We start from the raw sequence: 12,545 nt of genomic DNA, 5'->3' as shown, positions 1-12,545 counted from the left end.
AATGGGATGCAGCACTGCTCCCAGCAGTAGCCAAGTGTCTGTAGATCTCGGAGCTGCCCTGATGCTGCTTAGCTGGTGGGGTGCCAACGTTACACCCCTAGCGTGGGGAGGGGAGAAGGAGCCAGGACGGGGCGGGAACCAGGAATAGCCGATGTCCAGGGGCCGGATGCTGAAGCTCAAAGCACAGCCCCTCGGGCCAGGAATGTCAGAGCGCTTGGGACAAGAACGGCCCATCCGGTCCCTTGAGCAGCAGGCGAAGCAGCCCCCAGAGGCAGCCCCACGGTGCCCATTCGGGTCCCAGCCCCAACCCCGCACGCGGGGGCCCTCTCCTGGCCCACAAGCAGGACTGGGGTTGCTAGGCCTGGACGGGTGTCACTGAGGGGTGTAGGAGGCTCACCCCCTTTGTAAGGGGAGTCAGGGCCCCACAGCAGCACCTGAGCCAGCCACGGTCCCTGAACCCCACCCCTGGGGGAAGGCTCCCCGGGAGCGGCGGGGCAGGGAAAGGGCTGCGCGAGGGCACGGCCGCAGGCAGGCACCCACCGGAAGAAGAGCACGGAGCCGCCGCCGGCCGCCACAGTGTTGATGTCCAGCTGGGGGGCCTGGATGCGGATCCCGGCCGTGGTCGCCTCGAAGACGTGCTCGTACTCGCCGGCGTAGCGGCTGACGTCCGTCGAGGTGCCTGCGGGGGTCACAGCTCAGCCGCTTGCCCCAGGCCCCAGCCAGGGCCTGGCTCAGAGCTAGCTCCATCCCCAGGGCCTGCAGCCTGCCCGGGCAGGGCAACATCCCAGCTTCCCCGGCCCCCTCCCAGCACCGGGCCTCGCCTGCCCTAGAGGAGCCCATCTGGGGGAGCCAGGGTCCCCTGCCGCGTGCAAAGGAGCTCAGACCCTCCCCATCTCAGTCACAGGGAGAGACCCCCCTGCAGGCAGCACCCACCTCCCATGTCAAAGCCGATCACAGGCTGCCCGTCCTCCTGGCTGTAGGTGGTGATCGCGTAGCCCACAACGCCGCCGGCGGGGCCAGACAGAATGGCCCGGGAGCCACTGAACTGCCCCATGGGGGTCAAGCCCCCGTCGGAGCGCATGAAGAGCACCTGGGTGTCCTGCAGGGGGAGCCAGAGAGAGCAGGTGAGCCTGGAGCCAGGTGGGACGAGGGGATGGGGCCCTGCATGGACCGAGGGCAGGAGCCAGGAACCAGGGTCCCCAGCTGGGTGACAGGCAGTACCAGGGTGGGCTCACAAGGCCAGCAGAACCGGGACGGGCCCTGGGACAGAGGCTGGAGCCAGGTGAGGGGCTCTGGGATGTGCCCCAGGCAGGGAGAGGGGCCTGACACGGGGACACGGACCAGGCGCAGAAGAGGGGAGCAGATGAGTCCATGTGGAGGAGCCGGGAGTGGCCATGTGGGGAGGCGAGAAGAGCCACATCTGCCTGGGTCGGTGGGGCAGCCCCGGGGGCTGTTCAGGGCGATGCCCACCCAGCCGCTGGGCAGTCAGGGCATGGCAGGCCCCTGGAGGCGATGTGCTGCCACGCTCACCTGGAGCTGCTGGTTGAAGCTGGTGCGGAAGCCATCGAGGTAGCGGCGGATGCAGGGGGTCAGGTAGGCGTCGGCGCAGGCGGTGTATCCGCGCGGCACCACCCGCACCATGGGCATCACCGAGGAGGACAGAGACACGTGCTGGAAGCCCAGTTCTCGGGCCAGCGCCCCCACCTGCTGCTCATGGGCTGGCCAGCTGCCAGAGAGAGAGAGCGGAGTCAGCGGCGCCCGTGTCCCCAGAGCAGGGCACCCCCGCCCCAAGCCAGACGGGAGAGCTCCCTGGCCCCCGGGGGCAGGGCCATGCTAGCAGCTGAGCAGGGGCACTGCTCAGGTGGGGCACTGAGCCGGGGGGTGGCACAAGGCTGACCTGTTCCCCAGGCACATGCCCAGCCCAGCCTTGGCTTTGGAGGTGCAGGCTCCAGCCCCGACTGGCTCCGAGCACTGCGAGTGGGGTGGGGACCAGCGCCAACTCGGCTGAGCCCAGCACTCATCTCACCCCTGCCCGCGTCTGCCCCATGCCCTTGGGGATGCCCCTTACGCCCCCCCCCCAGCACGTCACCGCACACCTGCTCCACTCGGGGCCATGTAGGCAACAGGGGCCCACGCGGGACTCACGCGTAGGAGTGCAGGAGCACCACTGCCAGGCTCCGGATCCCCCGCGCCAGCAGTCGCTGCAGGTCTCTCCGCAGCATGGCCAGGTCCACGGGGCGCTGCACCACCAGCAAATCCCCCGTCACGCCTGGGAAGAGGACGGAGCCACGGTAGAGGGGCCCACACATGCAAACCGCAGCCCCAATCCCCCCCTGGAGGCCATGGGGCAGAGGGACAGAGAGCAGGGCAATGTGGGGAGGGGAATGGCTGAGGGCAGGGGGGGAGAAGGGAGGGGTAATTGGGGCATTGGAGAGACACCAAAGGCACAGGGGCTGAACCCCCTCCATGGCACTGCCCTGGGTATGCACCGGGAGGAGGGGGGGCCATCCAGCCAGCCCTGACTGCCCCCTGCCTCTGCTGCTCTCCGCCCGGCTCCAAACACCAACCTGAGAGTGCCTGGCCGGGGTCAGCCCCGGGGAGCTGGCAACCGGCGCTGTGCAGGATCAACCGCTCGTCCACCTCGACCACCTCCTCATACAGCACCTCGGGCATTGCCACCGTCTGGGGAACCGACAGAGAGGGGCCCGGTCACTGCCAGGCTGGGGGGCTGGAGTGTGGAGACCAGCCCCAGGTCAGGGCCAGTCGCGCGCCCTGCCTGGTCGGGGGCAGACCCAGGGATTGGCTCTCGTCCCACCACGCTGGGGGGCAGGGGGCTCATTCTCCCCCTCCTTGCTGCAGTTCACTCCATCGCTCTGGTCTCCTGCTGCCACCCTCACCCTCCAAGCGCTTTCCTCGGGGGTGAAGGGGGTGTGCATTGGGGTCCCCGCTCCCGGTGTGAGTCTGCTGCCTGTGCTGCCCCGCCACGTCCTGCCACCCCCCACTGACCCAGGTCTCTCTCCGCTGCTCCGGCTCCTCACAACTCTCGCCCCTGGTGAGGGGCTGAGTCCCAGGCCCTGCTCCCGCCAGGACCCTCTGACTCAGCCCGGCCCCCTGGCGTGGGAGGCCCAGGTTCAGCCTCAGTAGCTTCATTTCCTCCCCCTTCCAGATGGTCCTGGAGGCGACTCCCCCGCTCCAGCTCCGGCTCCGGCTCCGGCTCCTTGCTGCACTCAGTCAGGGCCCCACCAGGACCGGCTGCTCAGGGCTCCAATCTCTCCCTCCCAGCACAGCGTCCCAGCGTTTAACCCCTCTCGCCCCAGAGAGCCTAAGGGTACGTCTACACAGCAAACCGCGGCACCGGCTCAGGCACGGGCCCGCGCTACGGAGCTAACAATAGCAGTGCAGACGTTCCCACTCGGGCTGGAGCCGGGCCCTGAGACCCGGCGGGGGGGTCTCGGATCCTAGCCTTCAGCCCAAGGCCAAACGTCTACACTGCTATCGTGTGGAGCCCGGGGCCCTGAGTCAGCCGACCCGCTGTGTGGACATACCCGAAGGGACGCCCCGGTCCGGTAGGGAGTCGGTGGCTCAGTCCAGTCCCACCAGACCCTTCCATCTAGAACAGGCCCCGGAGCCGACAGCCAGCGCACGACCCTCCCCCCGGGCGCTCAGTGACCGAGCCGCCTGGACTGGGGCTCTCTGGGGTCACCGCTGTGGTGCGTGGTCATTTCCCCCAGCCAGATGCCTCCAGGCAGCCGCCCATCAGCACCCGCCACAGACACTTGGAGGGCTCCCCAGGCTCGATCTGTAGAAGCTCAGAGATCAAAGGGTTTTGTGGAGAGGCAGCTCCTTCCCCTGGGTTGGTGGGGGCGGGGCGGGGTCGCTGCAGGAGAAACCCAGGGGATTAAAACAACAAGGAGTCCGGTGGCACCTTAAAGACTAACAGATTTATTTGGGCATAAGATTTCATTGGTAAAAAACCTCACTTCTTTGTTGTTTTTGTGGATACAGACTGTGACGAAGTGGGACTGTTCTTAATGTTTTCTCTGAATACTGTGTGGGTGCCTCAGTTTCCCCTATGCATTTCTTAAGTCTCTAGGTGGTGGGATAAGGGTGTGCGATTGTTGCAGAGCCCTAGAGGGCAGGGGTGTGCAGGTGTCTGCACAGAGAATGGCTGACACCCTGTCTCCTGGCAACTGATGGCCTGGGCCCGCCCCCTGCAAAGGTGCCAACTGAAGGTGTTGGAGAACAAAGAGATCAGGTGACCTCCTGGCCCTGGAAAGAGACAAAGGGAGAGGAGGGGCTGGAGAGTTTCAGTTTGGGGCTTGCTGGGAAAATGGAGGGGAGGCCAGACAGACCTCCTGGCCTCCCCTGGCCCCCCAAGATGGACCTGACTGAGGGGGTCCTGTTATCTGTACCTGCAAGACCTGTCTTGGACTGTATTCCTGTCGTCTAAATAAACCTTCTGCTTTACTGGCTGGCTGAGAGTCCTGGTGAATCGCAGGAAGCCGGGGGTGCAGGGCCTAGTCTCCCCCACACTCCGTGACAACTGGTGGCAATGGTGGGATCTACTGCACCCCGTGGGTGGCGCTTCCTGCAGTAAGTGACTGGGGAGCAGTAAAACAAAGGGGGATTAACAAGGACCAGGCGTGCTGAAGGCTCAGAGAGGGGTGGTTTCAGGGGGCGGAGGAGCTACGCTTAACCCCTGGGAGTGTGTGACCAGCAAGAAGGACTGTTGCAGTAACGGGGTCCCCCTGGGGACTGCGGCAAGCAGTCTCAGGGGCAGAGGAGTCTGCGGCTTGACCCTGGGAGAGAGGTGGTGACATGGAGAAGGGCTGGCACACTAGGGGTTCTTCCTGGAAACTGTGGGGAGCTGAGAGCACACAGGCCTGTGAGTCCACAACTTGGGACAGTGAAGTGATGGCCTATCACCATCTCCTTAAGAAGGACACTGTAATCCTGTGCAAAAAGAGGGGTTACGCATTGGGAAGTTCACCAAGGCCCAGTTCATCGTGCAGCTGGAGGACGAGGACCGCTCTAAGGAGCAGATTCCTGACCCAGATGGGGCTACAAGAGGACCTGGGAGCAGCTGGAGCAGTAGCCAGTCCTCCCCAAGAGTCTGGTCCCCAACCAGACGGGGGTCTTCACGATCGGGTTCCCCATCAGGGGGTCGGAGACGGTTGGGACTGGAGCTGAGTCCGAGAGAGCGAGAGGACCGTGAGAGACAGCGAGAGCCCGAGGAAAAGCTGCAGGAGAAGCAGCAGCAGCATGGACTGGCGATGGTGGAGCGGAGAGGCATAGGGGGCTCCTCAGGGGTGAGTGGGGATAGACCCCGGGCTGCCAGTTCCGCAGGGAACCTCGACACTAAATTGCTGCCCCTGGTTAAGGAGGGGGGGATGTGGATGCCCACCACAAGGCCTTCGAGCAGGCTGGCGATTTGAATCAGGGGGACCCTGCAGAGAAGACCCGGTATCTAGCTCCCTTGCTGGGTCCCAAGGCCATAGACGCTGTCAGCCAGATGGGTGGGGTGGTGGACAGGCTCCCACTCCTGGCCCCGGCCTATATGTCTGCGTGGAGTCTCCTGGGCTCAGGCCCCTCGGACCCTCAGTGGGAGCGGAAGGTGGTGGTCAATGGGGGCACATGCCTGGGGTGGCGAGACCCTGGGACAGAGAGAACTGTTGCCAGGCCCTGGGTGGTGCAGCCGCAGATGCTGAGGGGCTGTGTGACCTGGGTGAAGGTCCCCGGGATGAAGGCCCTCGCCCTGTCTATGGCCCGGATCCCTGTGCAGACACAGGAGGGGTCGGGCTGGCTGGTCGTTGGGGTTCTCCAGGATATCGGCTGTGAGGTCCTGTTGGGGGGTGACTGTGTCTCTTTGGGACAGGATCCAGGCCCTGCCCCTGTAACGGCCGAGGATTTGAATTTGAATCCAGGGAACCAATTGGCTAAGAGGGAAATGGTCAGTGACAATGCAAATGACCTGGCTGGCGGGGGGAGGAGCTGCAGGGCTCAGGATACCTGCCTACCTGTAACCAGACCCCTGGGGCTGAGTGGGAGGGAGAGATGCTCCCTGCCCCCCTGCACACCGGAGAGGGGGCTCACGCTGGCTCTGATGCTGTGACCAGAGCAGAGAGCTCGCTGCCTGCCCCCACTGGGACAGCAAGGACAGCGCTGGGCACGGTGGGAGCTGAGACCCCAGCTGAGTGGGGGGACACACAGGCAGGGCAGGTCGGCTGCCAACCAGGTTTGCCTGGTCCAGACGTGCTGCTGGGAAGTAATTACACAGGAGGGAGGGAGCTACCAGGGACAGGGCTCAGAGGGGCTGTGACCCCAGGCCCAGCCAGCGAGAGGGAGCAGGTCCCATTCCCTTCCCCAGCAGCTGAATTGCAGACCGAGCTGCAGAGGGATCCCTCCTTGGAGAAGCTGAGGGAACTTGCTGGCCACAGCGCTGCAAACCCCTTTGGGGAAGGCTGCAGGGACAGAGTCCGGTGGGAGAAGGGATTCCTCTTCCGTGAATGGGCTCCCCGAGGGGAAGTAGAACTGTGGGGAATCGGGAGGCAGCTGGTGGTGCCCCAGAAGTATCACCACAGGCTATTGTACCGGGCCCAGGATGTCCCTCTCTTGGGACACCAGGGGATCCAGCGCCCCTAGCAGCAGCTGCTGCAGAACTTTTACTGGCCCGGAGTCTGTGACGCGTCCAGCAGTACGGCAGGTCCTGTGACCCCTGCCAGAGGGTGTGGAGGGCCTGGGATAAGGGTGAAGCTCCTCTGAGACCCCTGCCCCTCATAGAGGAGCCTTTCCATAAGGTGGCTATGGACATAGCGGGACCCCTCAGCAAAGCGACCCATTGGGGGAAGAAATACATCCTGGTGGTGATGGATTTTGCCACCCGCTACCCAGGGGCGGGGGATCTGTCCTCCACCGAGGCAGACACCGTGGCAGACGCGCTGCTGACCATCTTCAGCAGAGAGGGGGTCCCCAGCGAGGTCCTTACAGACCAGGGGTCCAATGTCATGTCAGCCCTGCTCCGGGGCTTGTGGGAGAAATGTGGGGTCTGGCGTCCAACGGGCTGGTGGAGAGATTTTATGGGACCCTGAGGATGATGCTGAGGACTCTTATGAATCAGCCTCCGCAGGACTGCGACAAGTACCTGCCCCACTTGCGGTACGGGGAAGTGCCCCAGGAACCCCCAGCGTTCTTCCCTTTCGAGCTGCTGTATGGGAGGAGAGTGAGGGGACCCCTGGACCTGGAAAGGGAGGATTGGGAAGAGAAGGGGGAAGACCCCCTGTCACGGAGTGTGGGGGGACACAAGGCCCTGCACCCCGGCTTCCTGCGATTCACCATGACTCTCAGCCAGCCAGTAAAGCAGCAGGTTTATTTAGACGACAGGAACACGGTCCAAGACAGGTCTTGCAGGCACAGACAACAGGACCCCCTTAGTTTGGTCCATCTAGGGGTCCCAGGGACCCCACAGCCCCCTTTGGGGGGTCAGAGCCCCGTCCGGGCTCCCCTCCATTTCACCAGCCAGCTCCAAAACTCTAACTCCCTCCAGCCTCTCTCATTCAGCCTCTCCCCGGCTCCTCCCTCCACCTTTGTCCAGTTTCCCCGGGCAAAGGTGTCACCTGGCTCCAACCCCCTTTCCTGGGTTCTCATGTTACTGCTCAGGTCTCCTCCCTCAAGGCCAGTCTCCCATCCCCCAATGCAGACTGTCCCAGCCAAACTCCCCTGCAACCTTCCCCGGCCAACACTCCCCACTCAGCATTCAAAGACCACATTAAGAACAGTCCCAGTCTGTCACACCCCCTGGTGGATCTCTCCCCTGAGATGGGAGCCAATCCTCCCATCAGGTGTTCCCTGTTCAGAGTCACTGGGAAAGCAGCCCAGGACCTGGAGAGAGAGGTCAAGGACATGCTGGCTTTAGAGGTGATCCGGCCATTCAACAGCCCATGGGCCTCACCCGTGGGGCTGGTCCCCAAGGGAGACGGATCGATCTGATTCTGTGTGGACTATTGGAAGCTTAAAGCCATCACCGTGTCCGATGCCTACCCCACGCCTAGGCCTGGGGAGATTCTAGACAAGCTGGGGGGGGCTCAGTACCTCTCTACTATGGATCTCACCAAGGGCGACTGGCAGGTGCCTTTGGACCCAGATGCCAGGTTGAAATCTGCCTTCACCACCCCTTTGGGGCTCTTTGAGTTCCTGATCCTGCCTTTCGACCTCAAGGGGGCGTCAGCCACCTCCCAGCGCCGGGTGGATCGGCTACTGGTGGGGACGGCAGAGGCGTCGTACCTGGCCCACAAGGTGGGGAGCGGCTGCCCAAGACCGGAGCCGGCTAAGGTGGAGATGATCAGAGATTGGCCCGTTCCTCAGACCAAGAACCAGGTCCAGGCCTTTACTGGGATGGCGGGGTGCTACCGGGGGTTTGTACCCCACTTGAGCTCCCTAGCTGCCCGCATCCCTGAGCTATGTGAGAGGGGTAAGCCAGACGAGGTGGTCTGGACCGAGCAGGGCCAGAGGGCTCTCTGTGTGCTGAAGGAGACTCTAATCCAGGGCCCGGTAAATCTGGTAAACCCAGACTTTGCCAAGCCCTTTGCAGTGTTCACCGACGCCTCAGACGCAGGGTTGGGCACGGGGCTGATGCAAGCCGATGCTGAGGGGGGGAGACACCCCATCGGGTACCTGAGCAAAAAGCTGCAGCTGTATCTATTTGGGCGGCACTTTACTGTGTATACTGACCACTCTCCTCTGACGTGGCTGCATGAAATGAAAGGGGCTGATGCCGAACTGCTGGTGACAAAGACACCTGTTCAGAGGGTGGCCAAGGTCAAGATGGGGACTCTTAACCCAGACAGCCCAAATCACAGCCCTCCAGACCAGAACGCGGGGAGAAGACCCATTCTCAGTTTGAACCCCAGGGGTATTGGGGTGGCAAAAGGGCACAGGCCACATAAACCTTCCCACATGCAGCCTGCAAGCGCCATCAAGCACACTCAACCTCAGGGAGGGCGTGAAACTGGAAGGGCCTGGTGTAACTCCCACCAAGGAATGGGAGAGATGCTGGGGCATCCATGGGAACGTTGGTGGGTTCTAACTTCCCCAGGTCACTGGCTAAAGTGACCTCGCTCAGTTCAGTCTCGAGGGGGGGAGAGATGTGACCAAGTGGGAATGTTCTTAATGTTTTCTCTGAATACTGTGTGGGTGCCTCAGTTTCCCCTATGCATTTCTTAAGTATCTAGGTGGTGGGATAAGGGTGTACGATTGTTGCAAAGCCCTAGAGGGCAGGGGTGTGCAGGGGTGATGGGGGCTAATTTAGCTACAATGAGTCAGGAAAAAGATCTTGGGGTCATCGTGGATAGTTCTCTGAAGATGTCCGCGCAGTGTGCAGTCAAAAAAGCAAACAGGATGTTAGGGATCATTAAAAAGGGGATAGAGAATAAGACTGAGAATATATTATTGCCCTTATATAAATCGATGGTATGCCCACATCTCGAATATTGCGTACAGCTGTGGTCTCCTCATCTCAAAAAAGATATACTGGCACTAGAAAAGGTTCAGAAAAGGGCAACTAAAATGATTAGGGGTTTGGAACGGGTCCCATATGAGGAGAGATTAAAGAGGCTAGGACTCTTCAGCTTGGAAAAGAGAAGACTAAGGGGGGATATGATAGAGGTATAGAAAATCATGAGTGATGTGGAGAAAGTGGATAAGGAAAAGTTATTTACTTATTCCCATAATACAAGAACTACAAATGAAATTAATGGGCAGCAGGTTTAAAACAAATACAAGAAAGTTCTTCTTCACGCAGCACATAGTCAACTTGTGGAACTCCTTGCCTGAGGAGGTTGTGAAGGCTAGGACTATAACAGCGTTTAGAAGAGAACTGGATAAATTCATGGTGGCTAAGTCCATTAATGGCTATTAGCCAGGATGGGTAAGGAATGGTGTCCCTAGCCTCTGTTTGTCAGAGGGTGGAGATGGATGGCAGGAGAGAGATCACTTGATCATTGCCTGTTAGGTTCACTCCCTCTGGGGCACCTGGCATTGGCCACTGTCGGTAGACAGGATACTGGACTAGATGGACCTTTGGTCTGACCCGGTACGGCCGTTCTTATGTTCTTATGTATGTTCTTAACTGACAGCCTGGGCCCCTCCCCTGCAAAAGTGCCAACTGAAGGTGTTGGAGAACAAAGAGATCAGGTGGCGTCCTGGCCCAGGAAAGAGACAAAGGCGAGAGGAGGGGCTGGAGAATTTCAGTTTGGAGCTGGCTGGGAAAATGGAGGGGAGGCCAGACAGACCTCCTGGCCCCCCAAGATGGACCTGACTGAGGGGATCCTGTGGTCTGTACCTGCAAGACCTGTCTTGGACTGTGTTCCTGTCGTCTAAATAAACCTTCTGCTTTACTGGCTGGCTGAGAGTCATGGTGAGTCGCAGGAAGCCGGGGGTGCAGGGCCTTGTGTCCCCCCACACTCCGTGACACTCAGAGATCAAAGGGTTTTGTGGAGAGGCAGCTCCTTGCCCTGGGGGCGGCGGGGAGGGGAGGGCGCTGGATTAAAGGCTCAACCCAGGCCATGTACAAGCAGCAGGGGCAGGGAGCCTCAGGGGCTCACAGGAAGAGTTGGGAGGATCTGTGGGTAGGGATGGAGCAGCCGCAGCTGCCACGTGGCCCCACAGCCAACCCAGTGCAAATAAAGGGAGGCGGGTGCTGCAGCCAGAGATTAGCTGTGGAATCCAGCCCAGGTTCCTTCCAAACAATAGGCTCCTTGCACTGGGTTCCCAAGGACATTGTCTGTGGGTCAGTGGACAGGGCCCTCCCGAAGGGCGACTCCCCCAGGGCCTCACGTGCTGGATTCACGAGTGCCCCGCCGGCTGGAAGAACAACACAGCGTGCGTTCCGCCTGTGCCAGCCAATCGCCAGGTGCAGCGCACACCCCGCCCTGCCCAGCTGCCCCTGGCATGTGGGAAAGGGGCCCTGGGGTCAGTGGGGGGCTGGTTTACTCAGAGACAAAGCGGGCAGGAGAATCCTGCCCAGATTCCAGATGCTCCTGGACCCAGGAGCTCCTTGCCCTGGCCACACTTGGCACCCAAGGCCATAGGTCAGCAGTAGAAGCCTGGCCCGGGAGAGGCACACAGACAAGGAGGCAGGGCTGGGGACTCACCAGGTCAAAGATTCTGGGCCGGGCCTGGTTGCCGATGTGCAGGAGATCCCGGAAGCCCTTGGTGATCAGCAGGGCGATCCGCTCCCCCTTGCGCTCCAGCAGGGCGTTGGTGGCCACCGTGGTCCCCATGCGGATCCACTCTATCCGCGATACGTCCAGAGGGTGGTCGCGGGGAAAGGGAGTGCCACATTCCTGGGGGAAGCTCCTGTCACTGCAGGGCAGCCTCCTCCCACAGCCAGTAACACCCTCCATGGAGCTCAGATCATCTCATGCCCATGAGCCCAGGAGAGGAGAGTGCTGATGGGGAAACTGAGGCGCAGAGGGGCAGAAACTGGTCCAAGGCGATCCAGCAAGCCAGTGGAAGAGCTAGAAACACCCCTGGAGCCTGGCTTCCCAGCCCAGGGCTCTAACCTGCGGGGCCCTTCACGAGCCATGACCCGGCACGACCAAGGTCTCCCCCTTCTCCCTCAGGCAGACCCAGGTCAGGCAGCACTCCCTTGGGCTGGGCCCTCACCGTGACAGATCTGTCAGGAGAGCGCCCCCCTCAGGCTGTCACACACCACGCCGCCTTCCTGCACCAAACCCAGCTGGGCCAGGGAGACACGGCCACCAGATGGGCCAGGGTCACGCTGATACCTGCCGAGGCCGCTGGCAGCAGGGCCAGAGCCACAGGCAGGATGCGGCTACCTGGCTGCTGCTGCGATCCTGGCAGCGGGATGTGCAAGAGACAGACGGGGCGAGAGGCTGCCCGGTCAGCTCTGGGCTATTGGGCCCAATTTGGCTGCAGCCGGGGCAGGCTGCTGGTCAGACGGCGCCCGCTCCGATCTGCTGAGGTGCTCCGGGCTGACCTGGACCTCAGGGGGAAAGCGAGCCAAAGGGACTGTGGGACGCAGGGAGTGGGGACTGAACAGGCCCACTGGGGTGCTCCAGCACAGCCCTCGGCGCCTGGGCCAGCGTACGCAGCTGCCAGCCAGGGGGCTGGGTGGGCACCTCGGCTCCAGCCACGGGCTTGCGCCGCTATCTCCGGGACCCTGGGGTCAGGACCGACACGCCCTACCCCTGGCACTGCCAGCCTCCCCGTGCCCTGCCCCTCACCTCCTGCAGGATGCGGCGGATGCCCTCCGTGGGCGCGTCGCGGTAGCTGGCCGGGTTCTCGGACAGCAGCTTCATCACCCGGACGCGCCCCCCGGGGCAGCGGGCGAAGATGTCGGTGAAGGTGCCGCCGCGGTCGATGGCGAAGTGGAACTTGCCGGGGCTGGGCTCGGCCATGGCTGGGGGGCAGCAGGAGGGGAAGTGCCCGCGGAGCCCGGGGGGAGCAGGAGCAGCTGGGACAGCGCACGAGCCCCGGGGTGAGCGGTCTGGTCCCGCTCCCGGTCCCCGCCTGAGCCCGGCCCCGGA

The 12,545-nt window shown here is 62.2% G+C and overlaps 1 protein-coding gene across 1 annotated transcript in view; it reads right to left on the bottom strand.

The window, feature by feature from the left end:
- OPLAH (5-oxoprolinase, ATP-hydrolysing) overlaps positions 1 to 12,545 on the bottom strand; it is a gene marked incomplete at its 3' end in the record, with an annotated part of 13,879 nt that extends 1,334 nt beyond the window's left edge. Inside the window, exons 1-7 of the mRNA XM_026659396.2 lie at positions 12,243 to 12,545; positions 11,148 to 11,339; positions 2,568 to 2,682; positions 2,146 to 2,269; positions 1,531 to 1,726; positions 934 to 1,099; positions 541 to 679 (exon numbers count right to left, since the gene is read on the bottom strand). Coding sequence (XP_026515181.2) covers positions 541 to 679; positions 934 to 1,099; positions 1,531 to 1,726; positions 2,146 to 2,269; positions 2,568 to 2,682; positions 11,148 to 11,339; positions 12,243 to 12,416 — 1,106 coding nt within the window. The remainder of the gene's footprint in view (positions 1 to 540; positions 680 to 933; positions 1,100 to 1,530; positions 1,727 to 2,145; positions 2,270 to 2,567; positions 2,683 to 11,147; positions 11,340 to 12,242) is intronic.

This window comes from Terrapene carolina, unplaced genomic scaffold (genome assembly GCF_002925995.2).
Source record: "Terrapene carolina triunguis isolate 2854851 unplaced genomic scaffold, T_m_triunguis-2.0 Scaffold58, whole genome shotgun sequence".
Lineage (NCBI taxonomy): Eukaryota > Metazoa > Chordata > Testudines > Emydidae > Terrapene > Terrapene triunguis.
The sequence above is the reverse complement of the archived record's forward strand: the minus strand, read 5'-3'. Positions and strand labels throughout refer to the sequence as shown.